This window comes from Phascolarctos cinereus, unplaced genomic scaffold (assembly GCF_003287225.1).
Source record: "Phascolarctos cinereus isolate Bilbo 61053 unplaced genomic scaffold, phaCin_HiC Scaffold_4;HRSCAF=312, whole genome shotgun sequence".
In the NCBI taxonomy this organism is placed as follows: domain Eukaryota; kingdom Metazoa; phylum Chordata; class Mammalia; order Diprotodontia; family Phascolarctidae; genus Phascolarctos; species Phascolarctos cinereus.
In genome coordinates, this window is record NW_027555847.1 from 728,196,900 (window position 1) to 728,214,372 (window position 17,473).

General features: G+C 41.3%; 2 protein-coding genes across 2 annotated transcripts in view; both read left to right on the plus strand.

Annotated features, from left to right (window-relative positions):
* Nucleotides 1–15,053, plus strand: part of LOC110201808 (uncharacterized) — a 40,968-nt gene extending 25,915 nt beyond the window's left edge. Inside the window, 4 exon segments of the mRNA XM_078151859.1 lie at nt 13,357–13,453; nt 13,455–13,733; nt 13,735–14,499; nt 14,501–15,053. Coding sequence (XP_078007985.1) covers nt 13,357–13,453; nt 13,455–13,733; nt 13,735–14,499; nt 14,501–14,932 — 1,573 coding nt within the window. The 3' untranslated portion in view covers nt 14,933–15,053.
* Nucleotides 1–17,473, plus strand: part of LOC110201792 (uncharacterized) — a 67,077-nt gene that overhangs the window by 3,598 nt on the left and 46,006 nt on the right. The window lies entirely within an intron of this gene.

Below are 17,473 nucleotides of genomic sequence, written 5' to 3' on the forward strand. Positions count from 1 at the left end.
ATATGCTATTATTTTAAGGAAGACTCCATTTATACCTATGCTTTCTAGTGTTTTTAATAGGAATGGGTGTTGTATTTTGTCAAAAGCTTTTTCTGCATCTATTGAGATGATCATGTGGTTTCTGTTGGTTTTGGTGTTGATATGCTCAATGATGCTGATAGTTTTCCTAATATTGAACCAGCCCTGCATTCCTGGTATAAATCCTACCTGGTCATAGTGTATTTTCTTGTGATAAGTTGCTGTACTCTATTTGCTAATATTTTGTTTAAAATTTTTGCATCTATATTCATTAGAGAAATTGGTCTATAATTTTCTTTCTCTGTTTTGACTCTTCCTGGTTTAGGTATCAGCACCATATTTGTATCATAAAAGGAATTTGGTAAAACTCCTTCTTCACCTATTTTCCCAAATAGTCTGTATAGTATTGGAATTAATTGTTCTTTAAATGTTTGATAGATTTCACATGTAAATCCATCTGGCCCTGGAGATTTTTTCCTAGGGAGTTCATCAATGGCTTGTTCAATTTCTTTTTCTGAGATGGGGTTATTTAAGTATTTTACTTCCTCTTCTGTTAATCTGGGCAATTTATATTTTTGTAAATATGTATCCATTTCACTAAGATTGTCAAATTTGTTGGCATATAGTTGGGCAAAATAATTCCTAATTATTGTTTTAATTTCCTCTTCCTTGGTGGTAGCTTCACCCTTTTCATTCTTGATACTAGTAATTTGGTTTTTGAAGAGCTCTTTGTAATTAAGCTTTGAAAAGTGACTAATATGTCCATGTTATTCATTCTTCAATAAACATTTATTAAGCACCTACTATGTGCCAGGCATTGTGCTAAGCACCTGGGATACAAAGAGGCCAACTTCGGTTCCTGCCCTCAAGGAGCTAACAAGCTAACGCGTAAACAAATGCCCACAAAGCAAGCTATACATAAGATAAATAGGAGATAATTAATGGAGGGAAGGCCCTGCAATTGAGAAGGGTTGGGGAAGGCTTCCCTTTAGAAGATGGGATTTTAGTTAAGACTTAAAGGGAGCCAGGGAGGTCAGCAGTTGGGGTGGAGGAGGGAGAGCATCCAGGCTTGGGAACAGCCAGGAGGTCATTGTCACTAGATCCAAGAGTATGTGTCAGGGAGTAAAGGGTGAGAAGACTGGAAAGGTCGGAGGGAGATAGATTGCAGAGGGCTTTGAATGCTGCATTTTGTATTCAATCCTGGAGGCAGTAGGGAGCCATTGGAGTGTACTGAGTGGGGGTGGAGATGACATGATTGAACCTGTGCTTTAGGAAAATCACTTTGGTGGCTGAATGGAGGGTAGACTAGAGTTGGGAGAGACGGGGCTGGCCAAGCTACTGCAATCGCCCAAGAATGAAGTGATGAGGGCCTGCAGGAGGGTGGGGACAGTGTTAGGAAGAGAAGGGACATATTTAAGAAATGCTGGAGAGGTGAAATAGACAGGCCTTGGCACCATATTGGATATGGAGGGTGAGAGTGAGGAGTCCAGGAGGTGAAGCCCAGAAGTCTAGGTTGTGAACCTAAGGGACTGGGAAGATGGTGTTGTCCTGGACAATAATAGGTTGGGAGAATTTAGGGGGAAATATGAGTTCTGTTTTAGACATTGAGTTTAAGATATCTCCTGAACATCCAGTTTGAGATGTCTGAAAGGCATTTGGAGATACTGGAATGGCAGTCAGTAGAGATTGGAGCAGGAAAGAGTTGACAATCATCAGCATAAAGATGTTAATTAAATCCATGGGACCTGATGAAATCACCAGTAAATGTCATATCTTCATCACCTTCAAGTCCACAGCTAATTGTACCATCGCTTACTCCTTTTTGGCCCTCAAGTTCTAACAAATAAAAAACTGAGTGGAACTTTTATTCCTGTGGAGACCAGCCATCTTCTCCTGCAACTCTGGACTTTTGCTGTCCTGAATTGTAGACATGAACCCCAAGGAGATTAAAGACAGAGAGATTTCATGTACAGCAAAATATTCACAGTAGTGGTGTATATAGTAGCAAAGAACTGGAAACAAAATTGATTCTCACTGATTGAGAAATGGTGAAGCAAATTGTTATACATGAACATAATAGAATATGACTATGCTATAAAATATGAATATAAAGAAATCAGAGAATCACAGCAAGATATATAAATTAAGGGGAAAGTGGAGGGAGGGAGGAAGGGAATTTGGAACTCAAAGTTTAGAAAGTGAATGTTAGGGGCAGCTAGGTTGTACAGTGGATAGAGCTCTGGCCTTGGAGTCAGGAGGACCTGAGTTCCAATCTGACCTCAGACGGTTGACACTTGCTAGCTGTGTGACCCTGGGCAAGTCACTTAACCCCAATTGCCTCACCAAAAAAAAAAAAGTGAATGTTAAAAATTGTCTTTATATCGAATTGGGGAAAAAAATATTTTTAAAAAAAGATATATAAACTAAGCAGGCCCAAGAACACAACATGCATACGGACTGCAAAAGTTTAATAGGAAATTACAAAAACAAAAATCAAATTCTTTGTAATTATGATAGCCTAGCTTACCCCCAGGAAAGAGTTGAAAAAATTAATCCCCTTCTCCTCTTTATAGAGGCAGCAGACTGTGGGTTTGAAATACTGCAAATGCTGTCACAATTGATAATGCTCTTTTTTTTTTCATCTTTGTTACAAGGAATAGTTCACTGGATAGGGTATGAAAAGTATTAAAAAATGAAGGTTATGTGCAATCAAAAGATTTCAGCAAGAGAATTTCATGACCTTTATGTTCTTGTTGTGACCCACAGTTTAAAAAACGTCGAAGAGGTCACGAGTGGAAAAAGGTTGAGAAGCGCTGCTCTAGAGAGGCAGCTTAGCGAAGTGGGGAGGAAGCTGGCCTTCATTCAAGGAAGTCCTGGGCTCAAAGCAACAAGGTAGAGCAGTGGACAGGATGCTGGACCTGGAGTCAAGGTGACCTGAGTTCAAATCTATCCTCAGAAACTTCCTAGGTGTGTGACCCTGGGCAAGTCACTTCACCTCTGACTGCTTTAATTTCCCCAACTGTAAAATGGGGTAATAATAGCACCTCCCTCCCAGGGTTGTTGTGAGGATCAAATGGGATCATATTTGTCAAGGGCTTAGCATGGTACCTGACATGTATTAGGTGCTTAATAAATGCTTATTTCCTTCCTGTCTTCAAGTCTGACCTCTGATACATCTTGTGGGCCCCTGGGCAAGTCACGGGACTTCCTCCGTGTCCCCACACAACTCTCTGTGAATTGCACATTACTTAATCAATCGAACTCTGCTCTAGCAGCCTTGAGGTTTCCTTTCTGGGAGATCAAACAGCCGATAATCAAGCACTAGACATTCAGCACCTGCTAGGTGCCAAGCACTGTGTCCCACGCCGATAAAGTCACGCATCCAGTTGACGAAGTCCAGTCCGTCAGGACTCCCAGCTGCCCTGCAGAGGCCGCGTCTCACCTCTGTGTGTTCACACCAGCCACCCCGCTATCCCCGCCCCCCCCCCGCCCAGAAGGCCATCGCTCATCAACGGTTTGCACAAGTCTTATCATCCGTCGAGACCCGGCTGCCTTTTCTGGGAAGGCTGCGCAGTCTTATCGCTTGTTAATGCCGCCTGCTTCCCGCTGCCTGCTCTTCACATTTCTGTGCCGGTTGTCTGGGCCGGCGTCATCACTGTAAGCTCTCTGAGAGTTGTCTACGCCTGGAGCACCAAACGTGGTGCCTAGGACGTAGTGAGAGCCTTCTTCTGACTTCACCTGAGTGGAGGCTTGTGAGGGGCTTCCAGTGCCTGGGTCTGGGGGCCACAGGGAAGGCCCAGTTTCTCTCTCATAGTTCCCCTTTTTCCCCAGCTCTTCCCCAAGAGAAAGCAACTCCAAGGGAAGAGAATGGCCCCTATCTACCTGACCGCCCAGGCCCATCAGGTAAGTGGGCACTTGCTCCTTCCTGAAAGAGCATCTCAGTATTTCGTAGGTGGTCTTGTGATTATTCTTTTCTTTTATTAATTAATTTGTTTTTAGTTTCCAACATTCACTTCCACAAGATTTTGAGTTCCAAATTTTCTCCCCATCTCTCCCCTCCGCCCACAACAAGATGGCATGCATTATGAATACCCCTTCCCGCAATCTGCCCTCCCTTCTATCACCCCCTCACCTTCTCTAATCCCCTTCTCCTTCTATTTTCCTATAGGGAAGGATAGATTTCTGTACCTCATTGCCTATATATCTTATTTCCCAGCTGCATGTAAAAACAATTTTAAACATTCATTTTTAAAACTTTAAGTTCCAAATTCTCTCCCTTCCTCCCTCCCCACCCACCCTCATTGAGAAGGCAAGCAGTTTGATATAGGTTATACATGTGTAGTCATGCAAAACACTTCGATAATAGTTATGTTGTGAAAGACTTACTATATTTCCCTCCATCCTATTCCACCCCCATTTATTCTATTCTCTCCTTTGACCCTGTCCCTCCATAGAAGTGTTTGCTTCTGATTATTCCCTTCTATCATCCCCCCTCTCTTTTCCCCTTCCCCCCTATTTTCCTGTAGGGTAAAATAGATTTCTATACCCCATTGGATATATGTTATTCCCTTCTTAAGCCAAATCTGATGAGAGTAAGATTCACTCATTCCTTCTCACCTCTCCCCTCTTCCCCTCCACTGTAAAAGCTTTTTCTTGCCTCTTTTATGTGAGATAATTTACCCCATTCTCCTTCTCCCTTTCTCTTTCTCCCAATACAATCCTCTCTCACCCCTTGATTTTATTTTTTAGATATCATCCCTTTATATTTAACTCACCCTGTGCCTTCTGTTCATATCTATCTATATCTATATATACACACACGTATATATATATATATTCCCTCCAACTACCCTAATACTGAGAAAGGTCTCATGAGTTACAAATATCATCTTTCCATGTAGGAATGTGAACAGTTCAATTTTAATAAGTCCCTTATGATTTCTCTTTCCTGTGTTTACCCTTTCATGCTTCTCTTGAGTCTTGTATTTGAAAGTCAGATTTTCTATTCAGCTCTGGTCTTTTCATCAAGAATGCTTGAAAGTCCTCTATTTCATTGAATATCCATTTTCCCCCTGAAGGATTATATTCAGTTTTGCTGCGTAGGTGATTCTTGGTTTTAATGCTAGCTCCTTTGACATCCAGAATATCATATTCCAAGTCCTCCAGTCCCTTAATGTAGAAGCTGCTAAATCTTGTGTTATCCTGATTGTGTTTCCACAATACTTGAATTGTTTCTTTCTGGCTGCTTGCACTATTTTCTCCTTGACCTGGCAACTCTGGCATTTGGCTGTAATAGTCCTAGTAGTTTTCCTTTTGGGATCCCTTTCAGGAGGTGATGGGTGGATTCTTTGAATTTCTCTTTTGCCCTCTGGTACCTAGAATATCTAGCAGTTTTCCTTGATAATTTCTTGAAAGATGATGTGTAGGTTCTTTTTTTGATCATGACTTTCAGGTAGTCCAGTAATTTTTAAATTCTCTCTCCTGGATTTATTTTCCAGGTCAGTTGTTTTTCCAGTGAGATTTTTCACATTGTCTTCTATTTTCTTCCATTCTTTTGGCTTTGTTTTACAATTTCTTGATTTCTCATAGAGTCATTAGCTTCCGTTTTCTCCATTCTAATTTTTAAGGAATTATTTTCTTCAGTGAGCTTTTGGACCTGCTTTTCTATTTGGCCAATTCTGCTTTTTAAGGCATTCTCTTATACTCCCTAGCTGTGTGACTCTGGGCAAGTCACTTAATCCCAATTGCCTCACACACACACAAAAAAGAAAGAAATGATGAGCTCAATAGTCTTAGAAAAACATGGAAAGACCTGTGTGAAAAAATGAAGAGTGAAATTAGCAGAACTAAGGCATTCTTTCCTCATTGGCTTTTTGGACCTCTTTTGCCATTTGGGTTAGTCTATTTTTTAAGGTGTTTTTTTTCTTCAGTATTTTTTTTTTTGGCTCTCCTTTAACAATCTGTTGACTTGTTTTTCATGATTTTCTTGCATTGCTCTCATTTCTCTTCCCAATTTTTCCTCTGCTTCTCTTACTTGCTTTTCAAAACCCTTTTTGAGCTCTTCCATGGCCTGAGACCAATTTATATTTTTCTTAGAGGCTTTGGATGTAGGAGCTTTGACTTTGTTGTCTTCTTCTGTTTTATGTTTTGATCTTCTTTGTCACCAAAGTGAGATTCTGTGGCCTGAGTTTTTCTTACTGTTTGTGCATGTTCCCAGCCAATTACTTGACTTTTTAATTCTTTATTGAGGTAGGGCTCCGCTTCCAGTGTGGAGGGTGTACTATCCCAAGCTTCAGGGGTTTTGTATAGCTGTTTTCAGAGATACCTCTAGGGACCTGTACATTTTCAGTTCTTCCAAGGTGGTAGGATCAAAGGTGAGGTGTTTACTCCTTTTCTGGCCTGTGCTCTGGTCGATGGGTGACCACAAGCACTCTTTTCTGTCTTAGAACTGTGAGGAGGATTCTCTCTCCATCACCACAAGCTCCACCACACAAGTACTCCTCCTTGCCCCAGGACCATCACCCCGAATTGTGACCCAGATCCAAGCATGGACAAAGGAAGAGAATCTGCCTCAGTGCCAGCAAAGAGATCCCTGCAATCCCCCTCTGATCAGCCACTTGATTCCCCCTGTATCTGTGGGCTGAGAGCTCCAGAAGCAGCCACCACCCCGGGGCTGTGCCAGGCCAGGGCTGGGACTGAGCTTCTCTCTCACCGAGGTCCAACACCCCCACCATCTCCGGAAGCAATTGCTGCTGCCACCCTAGAGCTGCACCAGGGCTGGGGCTGGACTATGCTCCTCTCTCATCCAGGTCCAACAGACCTTTCCTACAGACCTTCTAAATTGTCTTTGGAGTTTGTGGGTTAAGGAGTCTGGAAACTGCCCCAGCTGGCCTGTGATTCAGTCCCCTGAAGCCTGATCCGGGTTTGCCAGGGCCCCATCTTTGCAGGCCCAGCCCATGCTAAATTACACTCCTCTCCCAGCCCAGTAACAGATCTTTCCCATCAACCATCCAGGCTGTCTTGGGCTGGAAATTTATTTCACTCTGTCTTTTTGTGGGTTCTGCTGCTCTAGAATTTGTTTAGAGTCATTTTTACAGGTATTTGGAGGGGTCTGGGGGAGAGCTCAAGCAAGTCACTGCTTTCACGCCGCCATCTTGGCTCTGCCCCCTCCCCGGTGCTTATTCTTTCTCATGTAATTTTGAATTGTTTCTGTGATGGTCTTTGACCCACTCATTGTTTTGGGGGTCATTTTTTTTTTATCTCGTTTACCATTTCATCATTTGTTCATATGTCCTTTATTGGTTGCAATGTTAATTACATTGTAGCCTCAGGGAGGGAAGGGAATAAGTATTTATATAATGCCTACTATGTGCCAGGCATCGTGCTGAGGCTTTATAAATATTATCTCATTTGATCCTCACAACAACCCTGTAAAGGAGCTGCTGCTATTATCCCCATTTTACAGTTGAGGAAACTGAGACAAACAGGTGAAGTGACTTGCCCAGAGTCACCCAGCCAGGAAACATCTTAGGCTGGATTAGAATTCAGGCTCTCCCAACTCCAGGCCCAGGGCTGTGTCCAGTAACTACCTCGAAATCAGAAAACGGGTTTCCAGTTTCTGCCCTTCTTTATGGAGCTCCTCACGCTCTAGCATTTGGTTGCCTTTTCTGTAATGATCATGGGACATATATTCTCTAAGATTTTCATTGAGAATTCTCCATTGGGCTATTGAGTCCATGTTTTCCAACATTCTGTTTATAAATTTCTCTTTATATTTCTGTTTGTTTTTTCAGGCTCTGACAGAAATGTTTAAGGTTGCTTAAATTTAGTGCCTTGTTTATGTTGTTTTCATTTATCTTTTCTTTATATCAGTTAGGTTTTCTTTGTTTAGCTACTTATGAATGTTCATGTTTTCCTTTATGTTTCACTTAAGTCCTGTCTTTGGATTTCAGAGTTTCTACACAGTTCTGTTCCTTTCAGCAGAAATGCTTGAAAGTCCTGTATTTCATTAAAGATCCATTTTTTTTTTGCTTGTAAGAATAACTTGTTATTCTTGGCTGTACTCCTGTATCTTTTGCCTTCTGTAATACTGTATACTAAACTCACTTCTCCTGTGCAGTGGTGGTTGCTAAATCATGCGGGTCCTTTATACCTGAATTTTTTCTTTCTGGTCTGAGGGTGGGGTTACATCAGTGCTCAGGCAATGATGTAGGCAGTATCGCAACAGGCACAAGGGTAGAGTATAAAGAGTGTGGTCCTGGGGCTTAGAAACCTGGGTTTGGGGACCATTTCTTTTATGTTGACTTGATGCAGGGTACCAAAGTTTTCTTCTTGCCCTCGTTTCCCAAGTTCAGTTTTGTCTCTCTCCTGGGGATGATGAATGCTTGCTTTGACTGCCTGCCTCACAAGGTCATTGTGAGCTTGGTACTTGTGGAAAAGTCCCATGTGATTATGAACTCTTATTATTGCTTGGGGTATCCACTTAGGAGCCAGCACAAACTCAAACACTTTCTCCACACTCATGCACCAAAGCCGGAATCATCTGGAGAACTCATCTATACTGTTCCTGCCCACTTTGCTTTTCCACTAGATCTTGGTGAGAGATGGTTCCTGTACAAACAGGAATTTGTATTTGCTGTTTAGGAATCAGTCACATTCAAGGACGTGGCTGTGGACTTCTCCTGGGAGGAGTGGGGGCAGCTGGCCCCTGCCCAGAAGGAGCTTTACCGGGAGGTGATGCTGGAGAACTACCAGAACCTGGTGTGTCTGGGTGAGGAGGGGCGCCTGGGTCTTGGAATCTCCCCCTGGGGGGGCTCTGCTTCCTCCTGCAGCTGGTCCTCTTTCAGTGTGGACTCGCTGTTATTTTGCATCCACACGGTGTGTCTGGGTGAGGAGGGGGCACCCCAGGTCTTGGAATCTCCCCCTGGGGGGGCTCTGCTTCCTTGTACAGCTCATCCTCTTTCAGTGCAGACACGTAAGATGCCCGCTCTGATGGGACAGATTGTGCTTTGGGCTTCAGCCCAGGATCCTTGAGGTTTAAACCCACTTTTCCTCCACACCCTAAAGGAGAAAGATCCTTGCAGTAACAAGTCCCAGTGCAGACAGGTATGAATACATGAGTGGTTCCTAGCCTTTTAGCAAGATCAAATGAAAAATCCTTTTTCTGACCCCAAATCCATTCTGGTGCCCTCCCCCCTAGTACTTTCTCACGATACAAAATGTCCTCGAAGGGTCTGGTTTACTCCCTCCGACCCTCACCCTAGTCTTCCAGACTGCCAGGTGATCCTCAGAGAGAGAGACAGGAGACAGGCAGGGTGAGGATTGCATCATCAGTGCCCTATGCTGAGCCCTCTCCCATCTTCATTGAAAAGCACTGACAGTTTCCAAATCTGATGTAATCTACCAGTTAGAGCACAGGTGTGCGCCTTGGATGCCAGACGGGGGCAGGCCCAAGCAGCAGCTATGCAGGTGGGTGAGCCCATTGTGTGGCACACATAAACACAGAATACCGCTTCTGGGGCCAGAGGACATAAGTTCAAACAACGCCTCTAATGATCACTGTCTGTAACCTTGCTCAAGTTCAGGAGTTTTGTCATATTTAAAATGAGGGGTTGAGGGTCTTCCAGTCAAGATGGGTTCTTAAATAGAAGCAGGCTGCCCAGCTCCCCCAGATCTATTCCAGCAAAAACCTGAAATTTACACCAGACCAAATAATGATTAAGAAATCCACTGAGAAACTGGAGTAAATGGCTTCTTCACACCAGAACTGCACCAAACAAACAAACAAACAAAAACCACAGAGTTACCTCAGGCAAATCATTTAACAGCCATTTGCTTCAGTTCTGTCAGTTATGAGATGGAGATAATAATAACACCTATTTCCCAGGGCTATTGGGATCAACTAGGATGATATTTGTAAAGTGCCTAGCACAAAGTAGGCACTATTTAAATGCTACATATCATTATTATTATTATTAATATTATTAGCATTTTTGCTTGACTGTTTATTTAACACAAAGGTCTTTTTTTCTTTACCATTTTGAAATTGGGGTTCAGGAGCACTGGGAATGAGAGAGAGAGGAGAAGTTAACAAAATTGATGCCAAACAAAAAGCAAATGAGTGCCAACTGAAACATCTTTTAAAATTCTCAGAAGAGAACAGAAGAAAGACGTGACAAGAAGAACACTTTTGAAAGTAAAGTTTAACCACTCGACATATACCCTAAGGAGGTCACTGAAAAGAAGAAAGTCCCCATATTACACACCCAAATATTTATAGCTTTTTGTGGTAACAAAAAACTGGAAACAAAATCAATGCTCCATGATTGGAGAATTGGATAAACAAATTGTGGTACATCAGTGGAATGGAATATACTGTGTGGTAAGTAATGATGTATGCGATAGATACAGAGAAGCTTAGAAAGAACTACAGGAACTGATGTAGAGTTAAGTAAGGAGAGCCAAGAAAACCATATACATAGTAACTGTGACAATGTAAATGGAAAGAATCACACACACAAAAAAATTAAAGCATGAATGTTGCAAAGTTATAAAGAATAAGTATGGCTCCAAAGAAAATCTGTAAGAAGTGGCCCTCCCCGCAACTCCTTTGCAGAAATGAGAGGTCCATAGGTGTGGAATATCGTATATGTTTTCAGACTTTTTGACACATTTCTTGGTGTTACTGATTTTTTTTTCTCTCTTTTTTTTCCCTTAATAATATTTTGTCCTGTGGAATGGCTCTGGAAAGAGAGAGGGAGACTGATATTAGAAAAATTCTGGTGGTGGAAAAAAAGATAAAATATATTTTTAAAACTGAAAGTATTATATGAAATGAAACGAGTGTTAGAAATGGAGATTCATGGTTTCATACACAATCTCCTTTTTGTGTTCTGTCTACGTGAAACGTGGCTGGGTTTTGTGCTTAAGTTCAAAATATTTAAAATGAGATTAAAATAAACTAAAATGAGTGGTTGAACGAGGTGGCTTCAGAGGTCCCTTTGGGCTCTTATTGTTTCTTGACAGTGAAAGTATATTTACCTCAGTAGAACAAAATGGCACCTAATAAGCTCCTCCATTTGAGTTGGAAGGGATTTCAGTGCTCATTTAGTCCAACTCATACCTGAAAGGAAGCCCCCCCTACAACATGACCAAGTGCTCATGCAGCCTATATTAGAAGACCTCCATGCAGACATGAAAACTGTGTGATCCTGTAAAGATATTACAGCAAAGAAAATCTTGTTTGAAGACCCTTTGATTCCTAAGATCAAACCAGATACAAATGTGGAGGCAGATGCGCACTGAAGGAGGGAGCTGCTGTCATGGGGGAGCTCGAGCGCAGGGCATCGGTGGAAGAAGGTGAAGCCCTTCAGACATTTCCATTTGTAGATGATGTTGTGTTGGTTACATTTAACCCCGGAACATCTCTTGGATGAGATCAATAACCACTTAAAAGAGTTTGACCTCACTATGCACACAGTGAAATCTAAGAGGAAGAAAAATGTCTGCTGTCAAGTCTATGACTTGTGGTTTAAAGAGACAACCCATAGATCTCATTCAGAAGGGTATATGTACACACAAACTCATATGCATATATGTACATGTACACGCATGTGTTCAAAAACGTGTGTGCTGCATTCCCCTCCTGCCTGTACTTCTAAGCAAGGACTTTGCTGCTGTGACTTCCCTTGGTAATTCTCCCCCACCCGTCCAGCTTTTCTGGTCTTTGTTCAGCCATTTCAATTCTTTGTGAACCCGTTTGGGGTTTTCTTGGCAAACATACTGGAGTGGTTTGCCATTTTCTTCTCCAGCTCATTTTACAGATGAGGAAACTGGGACAAACAGGGGTAAGTGTCTGGCCCAGGGTCACATAGCTAGGAAGTGTCTGAAGCTGGCTTTGAACTCAGGACTTCCTGATTCCAGGCCCAGCATTCTATCCACTGTGCCATATTGCGGCCCCCCAGTTTTAGTTTCCTTTATGCATTGTCTTCCCTCGTTAAGATGTTACATCCTTGTGGGCAGGGACTGTCTTTGTGCTTGTGTTCATTTGCTTGTGTATCCCTTGTGCTTAGCACAATGCCTAGCACTTAATGAACCATTACTGTTTGTTGCCTTGCTTTGCCTTAATATGTAACAGATACTGCACATAGATTGTGAGTTAAGCCAAAAATTAGGCAGGTGGATTACCTTTGGATAATCACAAAGTTTGTTTGATGACTCCATCATTACTCTTGAAACAAAGACCCATCTTTTTAATGCTGGTATTCTTCCTGTGTTATTTGACTGAGTCATGGAATAACATGGTCTTTGATAAACTAAAAGTGAGTTTCACTGAGAGGGCAAGGGAGAGTCCCTGGGTGGATGTAAGCTGACTATGACCTAACACCGATAAGAAACTGACTATGAGTCAAAACCAGAGTGAAGGATGTAATCAAAGAAATGTAAAATTGAAAAAGAAAATGAGCTGATCATGTGGTGAGCGTGAAGGATAATTAGGACAATTGTGATCCGTTGGTATCCTTATCATGTAAGAGTATGTGGGGAAGACCCCCAGCCTGCTGACTGAATACCTTGTTGTGAATTAAGGGGAGTTCATGTACATACAACCTTCACACAGGATAGTCCGGTATTTATAGAGCTTTACATCTTTAGTTGGAGGCACCTTCTGGAGGCCCCAGTGAGATCACAACTCAACTTAGCATTTTGTGTATTAAATAAAATAACAGATACCTTGTTTTCTTCCTTATTCTCTTCTGATCTGTGTATTTTTTGTTTACCTAGTTTGGTTCATTCTTTATCTTCAGATTATTCCTTCATTTTGTCACTACATGGAGGTCTTATTTGTAGGTTCACTAGTCATATCTAAATTAGATACAAGATTTAAAGCTATTTCAGTCATGTTACAAAAGGAATACTTGATGGATTTTTGATGAAACAATAAGAATTCTCATGGAAGAACAGAAAGCCAAGAATACTGAAGGAAATAATGAATAAAGGCAGGGGTGAAGAGGCACTGTCATTACAAGTTCTCAGAATTATATGAAAAGGCAATCATTCTAAAAATAATCTCATATGGGTTTAAAATCTAGTTTAGTAGAATAAACTAGAGCAAATAGATCTAAAAGGAAATACATCTATTAACATCTATCAATCTGGCATTAGATCAACTGAAGAAAATACATCAATGTAAGAACTCTTTCTTTGACAAAATCTGCTTGGAAACTGGGTAGCAGTTTGGCATAAAATAGGGAATGGTTTTTCTTGATGAAAGACAAGGAAGACAGGACTGTGTATAAAACTCATGAAGCAAAAGACATTTACATTTTTCATTTCTTTCAGACCAGGGCCTTATCACAAAACCAATGAGTCAGTCCAGGAATTGTGTATTTTATTGGAAGAATCAACTCAGGAAAGAGTCTCAAAGGATGGTTCTTGTTTTTTTGAAATTTCAAGAAGCTTGGGAATATGATGGCAAGTTAAAGAAACAATGGAGCAATGAGGAAAAATATTTTCAGCAAGCAAAAATGACTCAGAAGAAGTATCATGAATATAATAAATATTGCAGAAGCTTCATTCTAGAGCCAGTCATAAATCTTCCAGAGCAGAGGAAAAAAAAGAGTCTCAGTAACAGTTGTACAAAGAAAAAATGCTTCAGAACATATTCAGATTTAAGAAAAAGTAATAAAATATGTTTAAATAAGATATTTCCCAAGAAATAATGATGGTGAAGAGAAGCTTTCCAAATGTACTCAATATAGGAAGCCCTTCAGCCAGGGGACAGGATTTATTCGACATCAGAAAATTCATACTGGTGAGAAACCTTATGCATGTAATGAATGTGGAAAGGCCTTCATTCAGAGGATATGACTTATTCAACATCAGAGAATTCATGCTGGTGAGAAACCTTTTAAATGTGATGAATGTGGGAAGGCCTTTGCTCAAAATCAAAATCTCAAAAAACATAGAATTCATACTGGAGAGAAGGCTTATGACTGTAATGAATGTGGGAAGGCTTTCAGGTGGAAAACAGGGCTTACTAAACATCAGACAGTTCATACTGGTGAGAAACCTTATAAATGTAATGAATGTGGAAAGGCCTTCTGTCAAAGGGTAGGACTTATTCAGCATCAGAGGATTCATACTGGTGAGAAACCTTATGGATGTAATGAATGTGGCAAAGCTTTCAGCCAGTGGATAGGACTTACTCGACATCGGAGAATCCATACTGAAGAGAAACCTTATGAATGTAATGAATGTGGAAAGGCCTTTAGCCAGAGGATAGGACTTAATAACCATCAGACAATTCACAGTGGTGAGAAACCTTTTCAGTGCATTCAATGTGGGAAGGCCTTCCGATTGAGATCACAGCTTACTCAACATCAAAGAACTCATACTGAAGGGAAACCTTATGAATGTAATGCATGTGGTCAGGCTTTCATTCAGAGGATAGGACTTACTCACCATCGGAGAATTCATACTGTTGGAAAAACTGTATAAATGTAAAGTATATGGGAAGACCTTCAGTCATAGGCCACTACTTAAACAGCATAGTAGAATTCATGTTGGAGAGAAACTGTATAAATGTGGTGAATGTGGGAAGGCCTTTAGCCAGAAGATAGGACTTACTCACCATCAGACAATTCATACTGGTGAGAAACCTCATGAATGTAACGAATGTGGTAAGGCCTTCTGCCTTAGAGCACAGCTTATGCAACATCAGAGAATTCATACTGGTGAAAAACCTTATGAATGTAATGAAAGTGGGAAGGCTTTCAGTCAGTGGATAGATCTTACTCGACATCAGAGAACTGACACTGGTAAGAAACCTTATGAATGTAATGAATGTGATACAGCCTTTCAGTGGAAGGTAGCACTCATTCAACATCAGACAATTCATACTGGAGAGAAATCATGAACATAATTAATGAATGTGGAAAGCCTTTGGCTAGAAGGCAGTTCTCATTCAACATCAAAGATTCAAAATCTCATCCTGGAGAGAAACCTTTTAAACATTATAAATATGAGAAGGCATGTTATCAGAGGGTAAGAGTTATTCAACATTAGAAAATTCATATTCATGAGAAACCTTGTGCTTAAAGGTATGAGTATTTTTGAGAGATGACTCTTGGTGACTAATTGATATCAAAGGGGAGCTTATAAGAGGGAGGCCAGAAATAACAAGCTAGATATGGGCTCAGAGATCCACTTTCTTCTGCCATGTTTTCTGACCAGCTGTTATTCTGGACATTTTGGGGGGCCATCTTAGTGGAAATAATCCAACAATCCTTAAGAATGCTCTTTGGACTGAGATTTGCAGTGAGAGATTCTTGGGATCCCTATTATAGCATAGTCATAAGCCATCACTATCTAAAAAAGGTGTGTGGGGGGGGTGCTGTTGGCCTGGAAAGGGAATTTGGTATTTAATTTGCATACCTGAAAGGGAAGTTGTGTTTCATAGGTGAGCAATATAGGTTGCTGGAAGTCAGTCAGTATTGATACCATTTGTCAGTTAAGAAACTTATGGCCAAGGGAGATAAGCAGAAGGGTCTGCTTGGAGAAGAGGCTCAGTGCTTTCATTTAGGGTTGTTTCCCAGTGGCAAGTAGAGCAAAAAGAACAGGAGGGACATAGGGATGGATCTACTGTGACCCATCTCTGCCCCCCTGGGCAGTGCTGACTTTTCTCTTCCAGTTTCTAAGCAACAGCAAACTACAAGAATTGTAGGGAAAAAAACTTCCTCAGTTTCTCTAAATCAGAACTTAATTATTTCCTTAATTGAAATAGCTTATATACCCTAATAGTCTACCTACAGACCACTGCAGTCCAAATTGGAATGATAAAAGGGGGAAAAAAATAACCCTCTTCCTTTGAAGAGGGGAATAGGTCTCAACAAAGTTAAAAATTTTGTTTATTTCTTCACATAAGATGGTAGAATGCTGCTGTAAGCACTGTCTTTTATCTGAATCTTATTCTTCTAGAATTGCTTGGTGACAAGGTCAATCAGCTATGGAAACATAGAGAACTAAAGTTTCAATCATGGAAACAATGTAAAGTCTTTTGGGGGAAAGTGAGCATTACAAAGCACTTGGTCTGACTCGCATCAAGAGGCCTTATCAGCCGTCCAGGACTTTGATTTCTTGAAACTAAGACTTAGTCTCATTTATGGTGACCAGGGGAAGAGCAGAAGCATCTTTGTTTAAACTGAGACGACAGCTTCTTCTCTCTGTTCGCCTTTGACCAGCCTGAAAGGGAAGCAGTGGAAGGAATCATTGGTGTGGGGAAGATGTTTCTTTAAGGGCGTGGCCAACTTAACCTTGACCATCGCTATGCTCAGGTTCACCCAAAAATCTTCAGCTGGGCCCCATTCTTTGGCCTTGCTGTGGTGTTTTGTCTTTTGGTTTAGTGCTACTAAAGAGAGAGAGAGAGAGAGAACACCGATCAGCAGAGGAAAAGTTGCCTGGTTAGCTCTCTCTGAACAGGAATGCTCACATATAAATAAACTGTTTCTGGTGGACTTTGGCTACATTAATACAGAGATTTTGTTCCACAGTTAAATAATTGGTTCCTTGCTATCTGAATTCCAGTTCCTAATAGAAACCAGTATGACTCTGTATGGCTCTTCAAGAAACTTTATAGCTACCAAATAGAGCTGAGACCTTTCAAAACCATTAAAGAGTTTCGTCTTGTGGTTGTTTTTCAGAGTGCAACTGCCTAGTTGTGCTGACTCCTCCCTTAAGCTCACAGAATATGACTGTTAGAAAAATCTAAATCTATCAAACACACTGAGGAGTATTCGTGTGTATGTTTATTTCCACATCTGTGTCTGTGACCACCTTACATGCGGTACATTTTAAGGCCTAAACCATGCTGGTAAAAGTCCTTCCTATAGTATCAACCTGATCAAAAACTAAGTTGAACCTGAGCCACCTTGTACCCTGTGACACCATTAGGGAAAGGGAAGAGAAGGGAATAAGCATTTATGTCATACCTATTATGTGCCAGGCACTGGCCTAAGTGCTTTTTACAAATATTTTACCTCGGGAGGACCCAAGGACTCAGGAGGACTGGAGGACTGAATGAACGTGCTTCAGAAACAAGGGAAATGGGCCCAACCTTCTCACTTGGAGACCGGGACTTTTCCTTGTCCTCCTTAGCACTGGACACACCAACCCTGAGACTACTGGCCTCAGGCAGTGAGCAGCAGGATGCCATGCGTCTAATTTCTCTTTGTCCAGGGCTTCCCAAATAGCATATAAATGGCAAATCTGGTTTTCCCCCCCACATCCTTTAGCACATGTGGATTTGTTCTGTGTTTCTATATAGACTAAAAGTCTATTATCCAGACCAGGACTTGGCAAACTACAGTAATTGTTAGCTTGCAAGCTATATAAAAGCAAGTAGTAGGCCAGATTTGGCCTTTGAGATATAGCAAGCTGACCCCTGGTTTAGACAAAAAGC